This window comes from Vulpes lagopus, chromosome 14, assembly GCF_018345385.1.
Source record: "Vulpes lagopus strain Blue_001 chromosome 14, ASM1834538v1, whole genome shotgun sequence".
NCBI lineage: Eukaryota > Metazoa > Chordata > Mammalia > Carnivora > Canidae > Vulpes > Vulpes lagopus.
The window spans coordinates 9222221-9244032 of NC_054837.1; the positions used below are offsets into that span (position 1 = coordinate 9222221).

Here is a 21812-nt window from a genome sequence, read left to right on the forward strand (position 1 = left end):
GCGGGGCGCGGCGGGGAGAGGACGGCGGGCGGGGCCGGCAGGGGGCGCTGCGGGAGCGCCGGGGCGCGGCGGCGGCGGCGGAGCGGCGGGAGCGGCGCGCGCCTCCCCGGGGTCCGGTACATGGCGGCGCCGGGCGCAGGGCCCGGGCCCGGAGCGCCCCCGGGGCTGGAGGCGGCCCTGCAGAAGCTCGCGCTGCGGCGGAAGAAGGTGCTGAGCGCTGAGGAGATGGAGCTGTATGAGCTGGCGCAGGCGGCGGGCGGCGCCATCGACCCCGACGTGTTCAAGTGAGCCCGCGCGGGGGGGTGCGCGTCGTCCTGCCCCGGCCCCCCCGCCCCGGCCCCTGGTCTGCAGCGGCCCCCCGCACCTTCCGGGCCCCTGTGGGCGCCCACAGTACAGTTGGGGGACCCGAGGGAGGTGGCCGTCCTAGGCCCGGGCGGGGAGGGCTCACAGCCCACCGCCTGTGTTCTCTCCAGGATCCTGGTGGACCTGCTGAAGCTGAACGTGGCGCCCCTCGCCGTCTTCCAGATGCTCAAGTCCATGTGTGCTGGCCAGAGGCTGGCGGGCGAGCCCCAGGACCCCGCGGCCGTGTCTCTGCCCACATCCAGCGTGCCCGAGACCCGAGGTCAGAGCCGGGCCCCGCGCTCCGCCCCCCCCCCCCCCCCCCCGTGGCTCGGCGGTGGGTGGCGGGGGAAGGGAGCGGGCAGCGCCAGACACGAGGCAGGCTTGGCCCTGAGCGGCAGGGCGCTACTGTGGGTCTTCTCCCAGCACCTGCAGGGACCATCCAAGGGCTCCATTCTTGGTTTCCAGTCCCCAGCTTTGGCTTCGTTGCTACCCTTCACAGTGCCCGTGTGCGAATCCAGATCAGGTGGATGCAAAATGGGTGTCCAGGGTGCCCAGGCGGGCTAGGGCTCATCTAGGATTGCGGCTGCCGCGCTGGGTAGAAGTGCTTTCATTCCACAAAGACAGGAGCAAGGTGGTGTTGGTTCCTGTTCTCATGGTGTGTACAAGCCTCCAGGAAAGCGCTCAGGGAGTGGGGCAGGCACAGGCCTTCCTGCACCCTCTCCATCTGTGGGCCACCTGTGCCCAGGTGCTGCTCAGGAACATAGCCAGCCGAGCTTCCTTGCTTGGATTGCAGGACAGGGGTCAGCGTGGCAGCCCTAGGCTGCCCTAGACGCAGGGTACACAGGCCTGAGTGGGCACAGCACTGGGCTTCAGTTTGAGGGGCCTCCTCACTCTTGAGAGTCAGGACTGGGGGATAAGCTGGCACTACTAATGAAGGTGTCACAGTGGAGCTCCAACTGCATCCTCCTGGTGTGTCGCATCTGCTCCCAGTTTCAGAAATGCTCTGAATGCTTGGCCAGAGCCCTCAGGCACTCACAGACATCCTGAGAAGGGGCTGGTGTTCGGGCTGAGGGCAGGCTGGGCCCCTGTGGGTGGGAGTGCCAGGGCCCTGGGTACCTATGTCCCCTGTCCTGAGAGGCCCTGGGCCCTGGAGCGCAGGCTTCCTTACTGATCCACGCTCTGTCTACTCTCTTTGTGTCTCTCTCTGACCTCCAGAGACCTCCTTTCTCTCTGCCAAGAACCGTAGTCCCCCTGCAAGGCCCTCCTTTTCCTCGGCCCCGCGGCCTGCGGCCTCTCCGGTTCTGCTCCACGGCCCAGCTGCCACGCACTCGCCTCTCTCTCCAGGGCCCCCCGGTTCCCTCCGGTTCTCTTGCTGCCTGTTCTCTCCTTTTGCAGGTTGCGTTTATTGGTTTATCTCTGGGGGTTGGTGCTCTCTCGTTTCTGTGGAAACTGCTGTGGCCCCCAGAAGGAAGAGCAGCTTCTAGAGGAGCTGCAAGGGCAGGACCTTATGGGCCATTCCTGCCACACAACTTAAGAGACCGAGACAGGATTTCATGCCTCAGTTTATTAGAGACAACCTGCAATATTTCTAGAATGGAACCACCACCCCCTGTACTCTGTGGAGGTGCTCTCACCCCAGAGGAGGATAGTAGGCAGAGGGGCGGGAAAGCCTTTACTTTGCTATAGAGAGTGAAGCCTTAGGTATGAGAAACACTTTGGCCTCTTAGATGCTGTCACCCACCCAGACCGGTAGCCTAGAGGATAAGCTGTAATTGCCTTTTCCTGCCTGCCTCCTAAGCCAAGGGTACCTTCCAGGTATTGTCAGGTCTGATGAGGCTGGAGGCCCAGACCAGGAGGGTATGAGGGCCTGAGATCCCATAGGTGCCCTGGCTGTGCTCTCCATGCTCCTCCCCATTGCACCCACCTCAATGTTCTAGGTGCCACCTGGAGTTCAGGCTGGGGGGAGGGGGAGAGAAGGCCAAGGGGCCGGTCAGGGTAGAGGTGGGTAGATTACAAAGCTGAGTTGAGGAATCCGTGGACAGAAGGAGGGAGAAACTGGAATGGAGCCCTTCTGATTTGAGGGGGTGTTTCCGCTCATGAGTGCGAGGCTGGCTGTCAGTGCTGAGGACTCAGGGGTTGTGAGATGAACAGGTCCTTCCTCCAGTGAGGGAGATGACTAGATAAATCAATGGTGAGAGACAGGAGGAAGCCAGTGTAGCTGGCCTTGCTGGAGCAGCAAGAGTGAAGCAGACTCAGAGTCCTGTTGCCCTGCAGCCCTTCAAGGTAGGGGTAGTGGGTGGGCTCCAGCCACAGATGCAGGCCCAGGCCCCTGGCAGAAATAGGCCTGAGCTTGGAGGGGGGATAAAGAAGAGGGTGGGGTGGAGAATCAAGAGGTAGTGTGGGTTTGGCACTGGGAGCAGTGGCATAGAGCGGCTCTGAGAGAGGTGGGGGAGGAATCCCCAAGCATGGAGAGAAGAGTGGCATGGAGTTCTGGGCCCCATGAGGACTTCTCAAGTGTTTAGGCCTTGGGTCTGCTGCCAGCGATCAGGATATGAAGACATAGAGGTCCTGGGGAGATGCCCAATGGGGACAGAGGGCAGCCTGGAAAGGAGGTTGGTGGGGAAGCACTGAAGGGGAGTAGAGCACATGAGGGGCCATGCCAGGAGTGCACTGTGGCCATGAGGCAGAGGCAATAGAGGACAAGAGCTCTGAGGCCACATATCACATAATCTGTCCACACAGACCTTGGGCAGGGTCTAGGGTAGAGAAAGAGGAGAGATGTCAGTGATCAGTTGGGGGACTGTGGCAGCCTAGGATCATGATGGGGTTTGGGGCTGTTGGGGCTACCTGGCCTTAGATTTCATATGGAATTGGGGTGTGAAGCTGCTGCAGACCGGGGGCTGGAGCCCCACTCAGGTGTTTGATCTGGTAAGCTGCAGCAGGCAGGCACAGGGGTCATCTGGGTTCTTGTCCCCTGGCTATCCAGGTGGGCTGTGGGGACTTTCACTTACAAGCTTACTCAGGCAGAAAATGGAGAAGCAGAAGACCCAAGAGCACAGAGGGGTAAATGTTTGTCTTAGTGAGGGTCTGGTCACCTAAGGAAAAATAAAATTCAGTTGAGTGTTCTCTGCTGAAGCTTAGGGAAACTGTATACTTTAAAAAGATGCTCCTCCGGAACGTGTAAGATGAAGTTTGGTGTGCCGAAGCTGTGAGCTGCGTTGTCCAATATGGAAGCCATGGGCCCCCTGGGGCTGGTGTGACTGAGACTCACTGCAAGTTTAAGTACACCTCAGATGGCCAGATGCCTAAGAACTGGCACAAAAAGAGAATACCTCACAAGTAATTTTTGTACCTATTACATGTTGAAATAGTAATATCGCATATTTTGGGTTAATTAAAAATACATTATTTTAGTTAATTTTGTTTCTTTTTACTTTTTTACATGGCTACTAGAAAATGAAGGACACATGTGGCTCATATCGTGTATCTATTGGACAGCGCTGCTCCAGAACAATCACAACGACACTTGCCTGAAACACTGAGTCCAGGCATATGTACATGTGCAGGAGGGGTCACACCTCCCAAGAATCATAGGCTACATTAAGAGCTAAAAATGCATGTGTGCATGTCCCTGGTGCACATCAGTCCTTGTCATTCTATGTGTTATGTTTTCTGGAAGCACTGATTATGCCCCTCCTGTGTACTAGGCCAGAAGGGGCAGCAAGACTGGCTGATGGGTTAGACCTTGCGGTGGGCTGTCCAGTAGCAGTGATGGATGGTCCTAGCTGCATACTCACCCTGGCCATCAGACCTTGCCAACCAGCCTAAGGATGTTGGGGCAACCACTGTGCTGCTTCAACCCCCCCTGTTCTTTTCCTTCCTCACACAACACGCATCCAGTGTCCACCTGGTCACTAATATTTGGCCTCAGCGGCCCCTCTGGCCCATTTGAGCACTGCCACCATGAAGGAGAAAGGCCGTTCCTGGGAACCATATGCGGGATGGGAGCAGCAGCCCACATTCAGGCTGTCAACCCTCGATCCCCCCACCCCTGCCAGGATTGCTTGCAGGGGATAGGGAGTCAGGACCACATGAGTCACACCAGATGTAAATGGCACAGTGGGTCCCACTGGGGTGGGCCAACTCCCCAGCTGTAGGGGGTGTGTTTTGGGTTGCATTTGGGGTTTTGCTTCATCAGAGCAGTCAGGTTTTAGGAGTAGGAGGAGCACCAACTTTATAACACAATACGCCAAGCTTTTTAACGTTCAGTGATCGTCTTCAACTGTTTGAGGCCCCCTCAGGCACTGGGTCTGGGGACATGTCACCCCTCCTACCTTTGGCTCAGCCTTGCTCTCCAGATTCCACCTGACCCTAATTACCCCACCACAGGGAGCTGGGGCAGATAGGACCAGCTCCAGAAAGTCCCTTGCAAGGTGTAGGGGCGCATGGTGGAGTCAGGCTTAACAGAACAGATCTGTCCACTGACAGGCCCTGCACACCATTCTCCTGAGACCAAAGTGTCACTCTCCTTAACTTCCCCAGCTCTGTCTAAAATGAGGCCTGAGTGGGTCTCCCAACTAACAGTGAGAGCACATGATTACTGAAGGTTCTAAGAATTGCAGAGAGCTGGATAAGTGGTCTACTTTCATTCTTAGATGATTTTCTTATGCCTTTTATGGCTCAACGTTACATTAGTGTCTTATTTCAAGGGATTATCAGCTTCAACAAGTTAAAGATGAACATTATTTGCTGTTTTCTCCTTTTCTCTCATCCTTGAGCTTCCAGAAGGGCCCTGGTCACTATGCTGAGGGGGAGAGGAAATTTAGGTGTGTGCCATGCTGAAGAAAAGCTGCAGACTCAGGCCCACATCTGAGATCCACCCCCCCCCTCTTGCCATTTGCTGTGGGTGAGCTGTGCTTGAGCTGTACTTCCAAGTCCTTCAGGTGGTGCCCCTAGCTGAGCTTGTGGGGCACCTAAGTACCCAGGGTTAGGCCAGCCTGGAGAGGGACATGGGCTCAGAGTGGGCACCAGCCTGTGGCGAGCTGCAAGGCAGTGGGCCTAATGCACTCATAGGAGACTGGGTCCTTGCCCACTGACCAGTCAGTGGGAACCAGAATATCAGCGTTTGTAACAGGAAAAAGGAAATGTATAGTGACGCCTCTCTGCTTTGTGTCTGTCTTTTCTGTGAGTCACTGGTAGGCTGATTTGGCCCACCTCACCCCACCACATGCCCTCAGCCCTGGGTAACCCGTTCTTACATCTTTGTTGAATCCACTGTCTGCAAGCAACTGAGTGTGAAGCCCAGGGTGGCAAAGCAGGGGAAAATCTGAGTCCCAAGCGTGCCACCACTCTAATAACCCTTTCCAGCCTACTGAGCAGCAGAGTCCCCCTGTTCCGTAGAGGGGAGCTGTTCAGAAATGCTCTGAAGGAGGGCTGTCCTAAACTCTGTAGGAATCTTGGGGGGAGCGTTGTTGTACCAGAGAGCATGGAAAGCAAGTCTAACAACCTGGAGAAGCCAGAGGCTGCAGTACACTGCATGTGCAGTTGCCTCCCCTTGTTCAGATGGCAGATAGTGAAACAGGAATGTCTTAAACATCCCCCGCAAGGAACCTCATGGTGTCTTTTCTCCAAAAACCTACCAGTCCCCAGGGCAGGCTATTTATTTGACTAAGAACTGACCTTGAGCTTGAGGGTCAAACACAGGACACATACCTCAGTCAGAGTCTGCAGGGTGGACCCTGCCAGACAGGAGTAGCGAAGAGCCCTGGCCAAGGGAAGCCCATGGGGAGGGACTGGGACCCAGTGGGCGAGCCTGCTCCCTGGGCATCTTTTATCCACTGTGGTGTCCTCTCAGTCTTATGAATGCTGTCAACACCCTGAGGTCCAAGTGTGGTTTCAGATTTTCCTGTCTTCAAAGAAAGAGGGTAAGGTAAGTAAATTCTAAGTCAAGGGCTATCTGCACCAGTGGTCTTCATCTGAATGTAACTACTTGTGGTCAGGGCAAGTCTCGTTGAGCAGTCAAGCCTTGATAGGAACTCAATCACAGGGTTGAACTTGAGAGCGAGAGGCTTGACCACCAAATGTTTGCAAAATACTTTCGGAGGTAGGCAGAGAAACGCCTGTGAGAAGGAGCTGCTGAAGTCCAAATCCAAAAGCCTGACTTCTGTTCTTGATGGATGTGCCTCCAGCATTTCAGCTGTGGGTGATCTGGAGCGGGGAGTGCTAGGGGAGGCAGGGAGGCAGCAGCCCTGCTGGTGAGTCTTCCAGCACTGCTGGTGGTCAGCAGGGTCCTCACGCTTTCCAGGGCTAGAGTCAACCAGCTGAGCTTACCTTTCCCAAAATGGGCCTCTCGGACTCTCCTTATTGCTCCTTGCACTGCTTCTGTCCTAGGACGCATGCTTGAGGGCCTCCTGCACTCTGCTGAGGACTTCTCTTGGATATGCCATTTCCAGGCAGTCCTCAGCCTCAGAGCTTAAGGTTGACAGAGGGTTCCTGGCCGAAAGGTCAGACAGAGATGTACTAGACATAATATGCAAGGAACACAATGCAGTAGATGTGATGACTGGATTTTGCCCTGGTTCCTAATGATTGTGTTCTGTGTCTGCTCAGGGAGAAACAAAGGCAGCGCGGCTCTGAGTGGAGGCCCAGCACTGGCAGAGCGCAGTGGCCGGGAAGGATCCAGCCAAAGAATGCCCCGACAACCCAGTGCTACCAGGCTGCCGAAGGGGGGTGGGCCAGGGAAGAGCCCCACTCGGAGCAGCACCTGACATGGGCAGACTTTTCGTGTGGCCCAGCTGTGGGCTTTGGCAGCCTCCTGATAGAGGCTACATGGGGTTCCCCCCAGTTGGTAATAAAGCTTTGTGGGAAACCGAGGGTCCATCCAAGCTGCTTGCTATCACCTTTTGAATATATTAAAACACAAAGATTTAGAATCAGTTCTGCATGGTGGGCCTCGCTGTGCTGCAGTTGAACTAAGTGACTTAAGTGATTTCACCTTCCTGTACCTGATTTTCAGGTTGGAAAGACCGTATCTGTACAGTTGGCCCTTGAACAACACAAGGATTAGGGGCACCAATCCCCTGCATAGTTGAAAAATGAATGTAACCTTTGACTTCCCAAAGCTTACCAATAGCCTACTGTTAACAGGAAGGCTTATCAATAAACAGTTGATTAACATATTTTATGTATGTATGATATATTGTATTCTTAAAATAAGAAGCTAGAAAAAAAATCATAAGGAAAAGATATTTATACTGTAAAAAACCCACATACCTGCACCCTTCAAACTCATGTTGTTCAAGGGTCAACTGTATTACCAGATCTTTTATAAACCGACAACACCATGTTTTGCTAAAGGGAAAGGGGCAGTGCTTTTGCTGAGACTGTTCCCGGGGTGCTCATCTGCAAGGGTGTGAGCATGGAGGTAGAATGATGTCATATAGGTTATGTGCACAATGAAATCAAAGATGATGTGTGTTGTAACCTAGAGCTCACCCTGTGGGCTGTGAATGCCATGCAGAATTCAGTAAGACTCCTTTCCCCCTAAAAATGTCCTCGACCCTACACACTTCGCCCACAGTATTAGGGACTTGTCAACAACCCCCTTCCAATGTTCAAACTCCAGTTCCTGACTTACACATTAGTCACCATGTGCTGTCAACAGAAAAGCCTGAAAAATGACAAACCCAACTGAACTTCTCAGTTTACCTAGAATCTAGAAATTTTTTTTGCTTTGAAATCTGTTTGGAAATCGTTTCCCTGCTTCTACCGTATAACCTGGGACAGCCTTCCACATGACCCGGCAGGCTTTGGGGTCCTACCTATCCCTGCAGGCACAGGAGTGTGTCCCAGCTGCGCATCACAATAGAAAGGTTTCATATAGAAACTCTGATTGTAAATAACTGGAGACCAGCTGTGCTGCAGGGTAGCAGAAGGGGGTAGGGGGAGAGGAACACATGCCAGCCCCGCTCCCATTCAGTATTCTTCCCCTTTGCTCCTCCCCACTACTCCTGCTCACTTGCTTGCACTCCAAATAATCTAAAAAAAAAAAAAAAAGATTTAAAACAATGCCCCCCAAAACAAAGGCCTTGCTGAAAACGGAGCCTCAGTAAGAGTTTGTACTAGGGCAGGGCTGCCTCCCTGGACCCTCCCACAAGACTGAGTTAAAGTGGCCATTCCATGATTTGGAAAAACAAACCAGGTTACAATTCCATTCTCCAAAGGAGCATCAAGAACTAGTGAAAGATTTAAAAACAACCAAAGCATTTTTCCTAATACCCTCAGCCATGACTTTTGAAGCCTTCTTCTAGGATTAATGTGGTAACTAAACATACAGACATGCTTAATTTTTTTTCTGAAAGGAAACCTGTTTTTTCCTCCCTGGAAATCCACTTGGAAAAGACAGGGATCTGGATCAGAATTATGTCAAAATGCAGGACAAGGTACACGATGCTTCAAACAGAAACTTTAATAGGTAAACCTATCTCGTAATGTTATAGTGGGGGCGATACAAAGAGATGGTTGCCAGCTCCACTCCGGTCAGTATTCTTCCCCTTCTTCAGCCTCTGCTTCCACAGAATCCACGCCCACCTCTTCATAATCTTTCTCCAGGGCTGCCAGGTCCTCCCGGGCCTCGGAGAACTCCCCTTCCTCCATGCCTTCCCCCACGTACCAGTGCACAAAGGCTCGCTTTGCATACATGAGGTCAAACTTATGGTCCAGGCGGGCCCAGGCCTCAGCGATGGCGGTAGTGTTGCTCAGCATGCACACGGCCCGCTGCACCTTGGCCAGGTCACCCCCGGGGACGACAGTGGGGGGCTGGTAGTTGATGCCCACCTGCCAGAGAAAAGGAAGAAAGCAGTCTGTGAAGCTTCAGTCAAACCCAGAAATGGTGGGTGCTTTCATGCAAACAGGAGACCGGCAGGTGCCTTCTTTGTGCCAGGCAAAGTGTCAGGCGAGCAGGGTGCTGGTTTCTAGACAAGGACAACAGGGAAAAGGGCCAGCCAGCCTGGCTCGGTTCCAAGCTGCCTGAAGGGCTGTGTCCCAGCCTCTGAGCCATGTGATGTGCTCAGGTAACAGGATGGTTTCTTCTAAAAAGGAATAATGCTTTGTATGCCTTAGATGGCATTTTCTCCATAGGATTCTACAGACGAGGATTCATTGCTGTAGCTGAAACCTCTTCTGCTTGAGTCACAACACTATGGTTTTATTATGAGGGGAGATCATCCTCCCACCCCGGTCTCCCATTAAGAGAGCTAGCCTGTGAATCCAGGACAACAGGATTGCTGTCAGAGGTCTGAGGACTGCTGCTACCACTGCAACAGGAGGCGGCCTAGGTGTGCTAATAGGAGAAAGGGGGTGATAATCCAGGGCTGGGACCAAAGGAGAGGCATTCCAAATTTCTAAACCAGGGGACAGAGGTTTGGGTAGCAATACACAGGGTCACTTAGAACGTCAAGGGCAAGACAGTACATATTCTAGGCTGGCGGGGCCACATGGTCTCTGTCACAATTACTTCAGTCTTTGTAGCACAAAGCAGCCACAACAGCACATCAATGAACAGGTGTAGCTGTGTTCACATGAAATTTTATGATGGAAAGCCTTGACAGGGCTTAGTATTTAAACTATGGACAAAGCTGCAAAGTGACATCAAGTTTCCTATCCTGTATCAAATGGAAGGTGACTACAAACTATGCTGGAGGCAAACTCAGGTCAGAATTGCTAAGCTTACCAAAAGAGAGAGAAATATGGCATCATATTTTTCCCAAAAACACGACAGTTTTTCTCTAAATCAAACATTGCATGCGATATTTAGATTGGGTTAACTTCTATGTGCCAGTGGAATGAAGTGTTTAGCGACAGCAATGTTTGTATTGTATTAATGCCCCAATTTAAAATATCCATATAAATTCTCAAAATGCTTCCAAAATTTCTGCATTTCTAAACCCAAACTACATTTTCCACACAAATTAACCACCCAAAAGAGGAAACAAAAATTGTTCTAAAAATTTCCTGTTTGAAGTTAAAAAAAATTCTCATCACATATATATATAGTGTGATAACTAAGGAAGGAAGTTCAAAAGGCCCCACTGAATAAATTATCACTCAGGCTCAGATGACCAGGGGCTGGCTGCCATGGATCAGGGGTATCCTCCACAAAAGGCCTTCTGTACTTGGTCGGCTGCCCCTGACGGGAGAAACCTCACATCATCACCCAGTCCTACCTTAAATCCAGTCGGGCACCAATCCACAAACTGGATGGTGCGCTTGGTCTTGATGGTGGCGATGGCCGCGTTGACATCTTTCGGGACCACGTCCCCCCTGTACAACATGCAGCAGGCCATGTACTTGCCGTGCCGAGGGTCACACTTGACCATCTGGTTGGCCGGCTCGAAGCAGGCATTGGTGATCTCGGCCACGGACAGCTGCTCGTGGTAGGCCTTCTCGGCTGAGATGACCGGGGCGTAGGTGGCCAGGGGGAAGTGGATGCGGGGGTACGGGACCAGGTTGGTCTGGAATTCTGTCAAGTCCACGTTCAGGGCCCCATCGAATCGCAGGGAGGCCGTGATGGAGGACACGATCTGCCCGATCAGACGATTGAGGTTGGTGTACGTGGGTCGCTCGATATCCAGGTTGCGCCGACATATGTCGTAGATGGCCTCGTTGTCCACCATGAAGGCACAGTCGGAATGCTCCAGGGTGGTGTGGGTGGTCAGGATGGAGTTGTAGGGCTCCACCACGGCCGTGGACACCTGGGGAGCCGGGTAGATGGCAAATTCCAGCTTGGACTTCTTGCCGTAGTCCACCGACAGCCGCTCCATGAGCAGAGACGCAAACCCAGAGCCGGTGCCGCCCCCAAAACTGTGGAAGATGAGGAAGCCCTGCAGCCCCGTGCACAGATCCGCCTGAGAGAAATCACAGACCGAGAGTCAGTGCCGCCAGGGTGGGAGCCACACTGCCAGCCTCTGATGAGCCACAGTCACTTCTCTTTCCCTCTGCAGGACACCACGCATTCAAACCGTCCACAGGGCACCCGTGTGATGCTCAGAAGCAAAGAGCAGGGCAGACGTTAAGACGGATGGGTGATGGAGGAGGCACTGAAGCCACACGCGAAGGAAGACGTGGACTCGAGATTCTGGCCTGGGGTTTTGTCCAAGTCATCTCCTGGCCGCCATCCCTGCCCACCCTCCTGTCCAGGGCAACACCCACAAGAAGCTTCCTTAGCGCCCTCTTACCAGTTTCCGGATCCGGTCCAGGACCAGGTCAACGATCTCCTTGCCGATGGTGTAATGGCCTCTGGCGTAATTATTGGCTGCGTCCTCCTTCCCGGTGATCAGCTGCTCTGGGTGGAAGAGCTGCCTGTAGGTCCCCGTGCGCACTTCATCTGCAAAGAGGACACGTGGGCCGTCGGTCTTCAAGGCCTGTTGTTAACTCGCCAAAGGGGATAGATTCGGGGACCCTTTGGATCTACCAAGCACATGCTGTTCCTTGGGGGGCAGCAGCATCAGGGTCTCATAGAAAATGTCTGTGCAACATGCAGACCACAGCTGCAACCTATGGCTCTAGTAGGTCACATCAACTGGAGATACCAAGTCCAATCTGACTGGTCCCCAAAGAAGGGAAACCACTCACACCCTCACCCATGGAATTATTTCTTCAGATCTGGAGCTACATCCAAGAGTCTAACTAAAAAATCCCTTACATCCTGGACAGTCACCACGTCAGCATGACTTTGCCAGGCAGTCCCATTGGGGCACCCTATGTGGCCTGCGCCTCACACTTCAGGGTGACATTGTCTTCTCCTGGGTGGCCGCCGAAGGTGCTCTCTCTTTGTAGCTCTCCCTGAGAACCACCTCAGGCTTCTAATCTGCAGGATCCCAACGAATCTTCTCTAGTTACCTTCTATGTCTAAGATGCAGGTCAAGACTCTTGTGCACCTGTATCAGATGTGTGCAGAGTCAGGGCGGGGCCGGTGACTGGGCACCCTGCAGGTGGGGTTTACATAGCCACCCACCTGGCTCTGAGGCGGCCACAAGTGAATCTAGTCCCAGCCCATCTTTGTTCTGTACTTTAGGTTCTCCTAAATCAGGAGCCTCGGTGTCAAGGACACTTTAAGCACTAACCCCGTGGTTTCTCACCTAACACAGCCACGGGCATATACTTGTACGTCTCATCCATTCTGCAAAAGGATTGGAAGGAGCCCAGGGGACATGGATGGGGCTTCAGGGAGTCTCCCCCACTCTCCCAGCAAAGCCACCCAAGTGCCCCAGGACCTACCGACCACGGTGGGTTCCAGGTCCACAAACACTGCTCTGGGCACATGCTTGCCAGCCCCAGTCTCGCTGAAGAACGTGTTGAACGAGTCATCCCCACCACCGATGGTTTTGTCACTTGGCATTTGACCATCAGGCTGAATTCCATGTTCAAGGCAGTACAGTTCCCAGCAGGCATTGCCGATCTGGACACCTGCCTGCCCCACGTGGATAGAGATGCACTCGCGCTGGGGACCAGAACATAAGCATTGAGACCCCCTTGTCTTCAAGGCAATCAACACTATATTGCATGCAAATGAAACCAAACATCCTAAGTTAGTCTTTCTAAAATATTTTGTTGTCTTAAGATCTCCTCAGACATTATATCCCATGAACTTCCAATGATATTTATATCTGAACACTTATCTACACAACATAGAGAGACATACACTTAAACTATGAATAGTAATAGAACCATGGTAAATTAGTCTTCCAAGCCATCAGCAATGTTAAAAACTGGTAAACGATGGCTTGGAAAATCAGACAAAATATATGAAATAACACTTTATAGTCATTGGACAGCAGGCAATACAAGACAGTGATTCAGACAATGTAAGCCTTAGCATTGCCCCCAGACGAGTGCTGGGGAGTTTCCAGGCTACATTTGGGGGAAGGGGCAGAAACCAACCCAGGGATCTCCCCAGGTTGAGAGAGAATTCAGTGTTTAAGGAGGCTAAGGTATCTAGAAACCATGTCGCTAATAGTGGAGGGGAGAGAGTTGCACAGAAAGAGCTCTGTGGATGTCAGCAAAGAGTCCCACTTGAGTCCACAATGGAGTAGCACTCAGCACCCATGTGTGAGGGACTCTTGAGCTCTCAGGCGTCTTGAGGGAAAGGCCTCCTAAGTCACAAAGAACTAAAGGGAGCCCTTCCTTTAGTAGTGGGACCAAATGAGACCTACACTAAAGGCTCACTTTTAATGTCAATCTAAACTTACCAGGTATAAGCCCGCGTGCGCGCGCACACACACAAACACACACACAGAGAATATATGACCACATGAAAAGAAAAAATAATCAAAACAAACTGACCCATAAGTGACAGAGATGACAGAACTAGTAGGCAAGGACATTAAAATAGTTGTTACATACCTATCCATATCCCAGGAAGGTAGAGAAGAAAATGAGAAATATAAAAAAGACCTAAATCAAACTGCTAATGATAAAAAAGAATACCTGAAATGCAAAATACACTGGATAGAATTAATAGCTAATAGGGAGAGCCTCTGCATTGCTGAAAGATCAGTGTATTGAAAGACTTGTTCTAAAATATTTTCTCAGGGGATCCCTGGGTGGCTCGGCGGTTTGGCGCCTGCCTTTGGCCCAGGGCGCGATCCTGGGGTCCCCTGATCGAGTCCCTCATCAGGCTCCCGGCATGGAGCCTGCTTCTCCCTCTGCCTGTGTCTCTGCCTCTCTATGTCTATCATGAATAAGTAAATAAATCTTAAAAAATAAAATAAAATAAAGTATTTTGTCTGTGGACGCCTGGGTGGCTCAGCGGTTGAGCATCTGCCTTCAGCTCAAAGGCGTGATCCCAGAGTCCTGGGATCAAGTCCTGCACTGGGTTCCCTGCGAGGAGTCTGCTTCTCTCTCTCTGTCTATGTCTCTGTCCTCTCTCTGCGTCTCTCATGAAAAAATAAGTAAAATCTTTTTAAAAAATAAATATTTTGTCTACGGGCACCTGGGTGGCTCAGTTGGTTAAGCATCTGCCTTTGGCTCAGATCATGATCCCAGGGTTCTGGGATCAAGCCCCACACTGGGCTCCTTGCTTCTTCCTCTGCCTGCTGGTCCCCCTGCTTATGCCCTCTTTCCCTGTCAAATAAATAAATAAAATCTTTAAAAATAAATAAATACTTTGGATTTTATTGCATTGAGAAGTTTAACCATGTAATTGGCAGTTTTCTAAAATAAAAACTTTACAGAAATACTAACCGGTCAGTAATTACAACACAACAATAGATCAAATTTTACTGAGTTAAAAAATACATAACTAGGGATCCCTGGGTGGCGCAGCGGTTTGGCGCCTGCCTTTGGCCCAGGGCGCGATCCTGGAGACCCGGGATCGAATCCCACGTCGGGCTCCCGGTGCATGGAGCCTGCTTCTCCCTCTGCCTATGTCTCTGCCTCTCTCTCTCTCTCTCTCTGTGACTATCATAAATAAATTTAAAAAAAAATTTTAAAAAAAAAAATACATAACTGTTAAACCTTGTCAAATTATATACTTTGTTTTTATTTTATGACCCTGACAGCTCAATGAAACTGAGAGAGAGAGAGAGAGAGAGAGAGAGAGAGGCGCAAAATACTTCACCATTCAAAAACTGAGGGAATGAATAATCAGCAGATCACTATTATAAGAAATGTTAAAAGAATTAACTAGAGAAGGAAAATACTAGATGGAAAATTCGAACTACACAAAGTAATAAACAACTCCAAAACTGCTAAACATGTGGGCAAACATAAAAGACTTTTTATTGTATTTTTAAAATATTGAACATTAAAGCAAAAACAATGATTTATTGTGGGGTTTATAGCTCATATAAAATTAAAATATGGGATGCCTGGGTGGCTTAAGCGGTTTAGTGCCTGCCTATGGCCCAAGGCGTGATCCTGGAGTCCTGGGATTGAGTCCCACATCGGGATCTCTGTGTGGAGCCTGCTTCTCTCTCTGCCTGTGTCTCTGCCCCTCTCTCTCTGTGTCTCTCATGAATAAATAAATAAAATCTTAAAAAAAATTAAAATATGACCAATAGTAGCACAGAGCCCAAGGAGGAGAAATATAAGTATTTTGCTGGGACGTAGTATAATATCACTTGAAAGCAGACTGCGACAGACTGAGGATGTGCTCTATAATCCCCAAAACAACCACAAAAAAAAAAAAAGAAGAGGTACAGTCACAAAAGTAATAAAAAAAATAATATGGAATCATAAAAATAATCCAAAAGAGGCAGGAAAAGAGAGGAAAGAGGGAACAAACAGGAGATAAACAGAAAACAAGCAGCAACGTGGTCGATTTATACCCAACCCTACCAATAACCACAGTAAACATCGTTACAAATTAAGTGTAAATATCTAATTAACAGGCAGATTGTCAGAGAAAAAGCAAGACCTAACTATAAACCAACTATAAGAAGCCCAAAGATGGATTAGAAAGTAAAGGATTGAAAACATATACCATGCTAAGCCTAAACCAAAGGCAAGCTAGAGGGGCTAGATGAACAGTACAGTTTTTATTTCATTTTATTTTCTGCTGACACTGCTTGCTATTAGCTTAGACTGACCTTAGGTCTAGAAGAAGAGAGCTGGGATGGATGGGACAGGCAAGCTGCCAGGTGTTCCTCCAAGCAAGTTTATTTATTTATTTTAAAGATTTTATTTATTTGAGAGAAAGAGAGAGAGCACAGAGGCAGAAGTAGACTCCCTGACAAGCAGAGCCTGACGTGGGGCTCCATCCCAAGAGAGCAAGATCATGACCCGAGCTGAAGGCAGACACTGAACAGGCTGAGCCATCCAGGTGTCCCTCTCTCCAAGCAAGTCAAAAGGAAATACCACCCTGGATGAGGCTGGGCAGCAGGGCTGGGAGAAGTGCTCAGGCACACAGCAGGGCAGTGACATCGCTGAGGCATACAGGGACAAGGTGGCGAGTCTGGAGCCTTCCACTCTGCCACTCATCTCCCACTTCTCCAAAAGCACCAGTGGGCTCCAACCCACTGCTGAGTATACTAGTGGGAACTTACAGTCTCTACATTCTCAGCATTCTCCCTGGTGAGGAGGCAGCCTGGGTCACACCTGGCTGACATGACAGCACATTGCTCACAGGGAGCCCAGGTGAATAAGGCACTCAGCCTGGTGGTGGACAGCAGGGATAGCAAAGCCCAGGACCAACACTGTGGCTTTCAAAGGAAAGAATTTTACTAAAGAATGAGGGTCATTTCATAATGATAAAGGGACCAATTCAACAGGAAAAGCATAATAATCCATAATGGTTATGTATTATTAGAACCATAGCTTCTTGATACAGAACTTCAAAATATACAAAGAAAAACAGAACTGGAAGGTGAACAGACAATCCACAATCAAAGACTTCGAGATTCTCTCAATAACTGATTCAACTAGATAGACATCAGTCAGGGTAGAGAAGACCTGGACAACACTATCAACAATACCGATCTAAATTACATTAGAAAATACTCCAATCCACACAGCAGGATACACATTCTTATACACACAGGAAACATTTGCCAAGTAGACCACATTCTCTGTCACCCATAAGACAAGTCTAAATAAATTCCAAATAATTCCAGTAAGAGTTTGGTCTGTAGTGGGAGGGGAGAGTGGACCCCAGAGCCCTGAGCACCCATGCTCCTGCCACCAATCACCATTATCACACCCCTGAACAGCAAGGCCAAAACCCTCAGCTGCCTCCACCCCCAGCACTCCTGACAACAAGCCCAGATCTTTTTAACTATGGGTATTATTTTCCTATCATCTAATTATGATCACATTACAATTCAGAAATCTCAAACAATTTCAAGTTGTTTCTAATTTCCTAACCTAGCACTGTCATCTCCTAATCTTTAGGATTGAAGCTCTGAAGCCTCCAAACTCGGCTTCTGGTCTTGTTTTTATTACATGAAAGACAAGGGCCTAAATCACAGCTGATGGTCTAATTCTGATTCTAACCAAACTGCAACACTGAGCCCCCCCCCCCCAAAAAAAATTGCCTTTAGAGGCAGGGACAAATTCTCCAGAAGATACTAAACTTGGTGATGAGGCTCAGGGATGCACAAAGTAGGATTTTATTTATTTTTTGAGATTGATTTATTTATTCATGAGAGACATAGAGAGAGGCAGAGACATAGGCAGAGAGAGAAGCAGGCTCCCCACAGGGAACCCGATGTCGGGACTCAATCCGGACCCTGGGTTCTTGCCCCAAGTAAAAGGCAGATGCTCAACTGCTGAGCCACCCAGGCATCCCCAAAGTAGGATTTTAAACATAATTTCTGATGCTGGGATTCCCATTAAATTCTTTTTAAGATTTTATTTATTTATTTGAGAGACAGCATGTACCTACACACATCCCACTGAGCGGGGAGACCGACATGGGGCTTGATCCTAGGACTCCAGGATCATGACCTGAGCCAAAGGCATACGTTTGCAACTGAGCCACCCAGATGACCCTCTACTAAATTCATCTTCAGACACAAACTCTTCTAACAAAGTACCTAGAACAGCCAATATTTTCTCAGAGAATATCAATGTTAAGTTATTTGAGGTTATATTCACAACTTGTCACCACCTCTCCCTCCCCGGAAGTTTCCTAATTGAGTTGGTTCAATTACTATGAACTTTAAAAATCAAATTTTAGGCATTTCAACTTAAGAAGATTCTATCGTATCAAACAACAATGGTGGAATAGCTCTCTGAAAGTATTAATCATGGTGTTTTTATTTCTTAAGATGAAGCCTTAGCTAAAAAAGAAAAAAAAAAAAAAGCTCCTGAAAATGATGAAATGCACAAATTATCTCCTAATCTTAAAGCTTTCTTTTACCTGTCTGGTAACAGAAGATAGCTTTCCTTTATACTTAAAATAATTCACTTCTACAAGTAATTCATTTGAGCAGCTTGATTTCAGGCTGTGCAATGACTGATAAGAGAAGCCTCAAAACCAACTTTTACAAAGGGAGAATGCAGAGGTTAGTATGAATTATTATATAGTAAATTATGATATAGTTTGTATATATAGTTATACACAGACACACACATATATAAAGTTCGGAATCTACCACAGTAATCAGGAGAGGAAACAGGATGAGCTCTCAGCCTCAGTTAAATGAAACTTGAACTGGACCACATGAACTCCTGTTGGAGGACTGTTTTGGTGGCTCTCCACCTAAGGCTGTCCTTCTTGGGCACTGCTTATTTGTCTTCCAAATAAGCATATTATTTGGAAATGCACAATGACACAGGTGTTGGCTGGGTTCAACTGATGTGTAAACTATTAATGTGTTAACAACTACCTAGTAAATCTATAAATGAGGATATAAAAATGCATGAATTAAAGACAGAAGCCTATGGGCTGCCTGGGTGGCTCAGCAGTTGGGTATCTGCCTTCGGGTCAGGGTGTGATACCAGGATCCAGGACTGAGTCCCGCCGTGGGCTCCCTGCATGGAGCCAGCTTCCCTTGTCTCTCTCTCTGTGTGTGTCTCTCATGAATAAATAAATAAATCTTTAAAAAAGGGAAAGACAGAAGCCTAGCCTGCTGTGGAAAGACACGAATTCTCGTGTATTGCCAATGGAAGAGAATCTGACAAGATCTACAAAACCACAGCCATCCACTCCTGGCACCCCATGTACACCTACATTAGGTAAGAAACAAGAAACAGCACATGCACAGATTACTCATCGCAGCTCCATGTACAAAAGACTGGGAAAAAGTCCAAGCACCCAGTGACCCCGAACAGGTTGTATAATCTACAGCCACACGCTCGAATACTATGCAGCCGTAAACAATGAAGATCTTTGTACGGCGATATGGAGGGCACTGGATTTTTTTGTGCAATGCAAAAACAAAGTGCAAGAGTGTGCACTGTGTGCTATTTCTGGCGCAAGAAGGGGAATATGAGCACGTCTATTCCTGTTTGCTTGGTTTTGCTCTAAGAAAATTCTAAGTAGAAACCAACCTAAATAAATAAATAAATAAATACCCCATTTAACAGAGGAAGCAAGATTTTTCAGCATCTAGTGTTTTCTACCATTCTTATTTCAGGACGCTGTAATACTGCCTACCCGTGCCCCCTCGTGAGCCCACAAGTAGGAGACACAAGTCGGAGAACTCGAGTGCAGCACTTGGGTTGCTCCAGGAAGAAAGAGTCGGGAAGGGCCAGCGCTGCGGGTGCCACTCCCGGGTGGCACAAGCGTCCCGGAGCTGCCGCGTTAGGGCCCCCCGCCCTGCGCCCCACTGCCATTTGGGCCTGCCCCCCGCCCCCGCCCGAGGCCACCCGCCATACCATGGTAGTCGCCTCCTGGTCGCACGCCGGGCTCCACTTCCTCTCTGTGCCACGCCACGCGCCCAACTGCTTGCCCGCCACGCCGCGCTCCGCATCCTGATTGGCTCGCTGCTCGAGCGAATGCTATTGGTTCCGACCGCTTCGGGGGGGCGGGTTCCAGGCAGGGACCTCAAGCGTGATTGGCCATTTTCTTGACCGGCGAGATTGCTTTTGATTGGTCGTCACTTTGGGCGGGAAGCCGCGACCTGGTGGCGGGAACGCAGTGGCTGAGTGTCGCTTGCAACGTTGGCGGGAACCCGCGGGGCTCATGCCACCGAGCAGCCGTGGAGCGGTGGCCGCAGGGCGTCCCTAATGAGGGGTGGAGGCCTTGCTGTAACAGCTTACACCTCCCCCCCGCCCCGCCCCCGTGCCCTACATGTTCATCTGTAAAATGTAGTCTTCGGACGTTTTCGTTTTGACTTGTGCGAGGGTATTGGAAGTGACAAGAGCTGTTAAGGGTGAAAGGGGTTTGCAGACTTAAGCTTGAGCAGATACATTTAAGGGTTATTTTGTTAGCAGCCTTTTACCGATGCCGATGTTAGTATCCTGGGCCGGTAAGAATTTTTAAGAGGAGTAGTAGGTGGCAGGGGCAGAGCGACAGGGAGGTCTGAGAGTTGCAAGACTCAGCCAGAGGCCCTTGGACTGCGGTGAAGAGGGTGACATTGAAGGCTGTGGGTGGGGTCTGCACGACCGTGGCTAGATTGAGGAATCTGGCTTTACTGGGTTGGAAACCAGCCGCAGATTCACAGACTGGCCATTTAGAGGACGCATGAGGCCTCAGGGGGAGGACCGGGGCGGGAGGCCCCACAATGCAGAAAACCAGGGAATTACTCACCCACCCCCACTCACACACCTTGGTGAAAGGACACAGATTTGCAAGGTTCCTGGAAGGGAGGCTGAGCCCTCCATTCACTACCCAATTCCTGCTGCTGGTCCATGGAAGAGTCTGTGTTTACCCTACAAAAGACAAGTGCCCCTTCTCTTAGCTCTTCTAAGTACTACCTAAGGGACACCTGAGTGGCTCAGTGGTTAAGTGTCTGCCTTTGGGGATCCCTGGGTGGCTCAGAGGTTTAGCGCCTGCCTTTGGCCCAGGGTGTGATCCTGGAGTCCCGGGATCGAGTCCCAGGTCAGGCTCCTGGCATGGAGCCTGCTTCTCCCTCTGCCTGTGTCTCTGCCTCTCTCTCTCTCTCTGTGTCTATAATGCATAAATAAATTAATTAATTAATTTTAAAAAAAAAGGCAGGACCAAAAAGGAGTTAAAAGTTGAGAATATAAATAAATAAATACAAGGTATATATAATAAATTATAAACATAAATTACATTATAATAATTTATAAATATAACCTAAATTTTTCAAAAATGCAGATGCAAAATGCAGATTTCCTGCCCTGCCTACCGCTTCTAGGTCAATGAAGGGATGAAGTAATATTCACAGTGGCAGTTCCAATGGTCTGGGTTTGAGCAACACCTCCACCATGCATTCAGTAGGAACAATTCTTCAGCTCCATACTCCCTTCTTGCTTTGGCAGAATTCAGATAGAGTGTGGTCTGGAGGTAAGAAGAACTAGTGTGTTGAGAAGCCCAAGGTGGTGTGTTGAATCAAGAATATGTTAGAGGTGCCTTGCTGGCTCAGTCACTGGAACATGTGACTCTTGATCTTGGGGGGTGAGTTCCAGCCCCACTTTGGGTATGGACTAAAAAAATAATAAATAGGGCAGCCCAGGTAGCTCAGTGGTTTAGTGCCACCTTCGGCCCAGGGTGTGATTCTGGGGACCCGGGATCGAGTCCCACGTCAGGCTCCCTGCATGGAACCTGCTTCTCCCTCTGCCTGTGTCTCTGCCTGTCTCTCTCTCTGTGTGTATCTTATGTAGATATGACCTGATGACTAAGGTAAGGCCACGAGCCACACACACAGGGGAATGACAGGTAGCTCCCTCAATATTTAAGCTCCCCCTTTGGAAAAGTGAGACCCAAAGAGTCGTTTTTATCCAAGGGGCAGTTTCAGTATACCCACACAAAAGAAGAATCACAAGACTTATTACTCGTGCACAATTGAGTGGCGGCAGGGTCGGGCTGTGGGGTAAGGAAGGACAAGTCCTCTGTCTAGGGTCAC

The 21812-nt window shown here is 49.8% G+C and overlaps 2 protein-coding genes across 3 annotated transcripts; one reads left to right on the top strand and one right to left on the bottom strand.

Annotated features, from left to right (window-relative positions):
- Positions 1-42: 42 nt before the first annotated feature.
- On the top strand, positions 43-7214 carry MZT2B (mitotic spindle organizing protein 2B). 2 transcript variants are annotated; one of them, XM_041728845.1, is made up of 4 exons: positions 43-284; positions 474-622; positions 1558-1737; positions 6952-7214. In XM_041728845.1, exons 1-4 carry the CDS (start codon positions 121-123, stop codon positions 7107-7109), a joined length of 651 nt encoding a protein of 216 aa, XP_041584779.1. In that variant the 5' UTR covers positions 43-120; the 3' UTR covers positions 7110-7214. The 2 variants fall into 2 exon arrangements, with proteins under 2 accessions (XP_041584779.1, XP_041584778.1); XM_041728844.1 differs by lacking the exon at positions 1558-1737 and having other exon boundaries at positions 52-284.
- A 1580-nt stretch (positions 7215-8794) lies between these two features.
- Positions 8795-19824, bottom strand: LOC121475654 (tubulin alpha-3 chain). The gene is made up of 5 exons (XM_041729132.1): positions 19660-19824; positions 12619-12841; positions 11577-11725; positions 10566-11246; positions 8795-9177 (listed from the first exon to the last, which is right to left on the bottom strand). Exons 1-5 carry the CDS (start codon positions 19660-19662, stop codon positions 8881-8883), a joined length of 1353 nt encoding a protein of 450 aa, XP_041585066.1. The 5' UTR covers positions 19663-19824; the 3' UTR covers positions 8795-8880.
- Positions 19825-21812: the final 1988 nt, after the last annotated feature.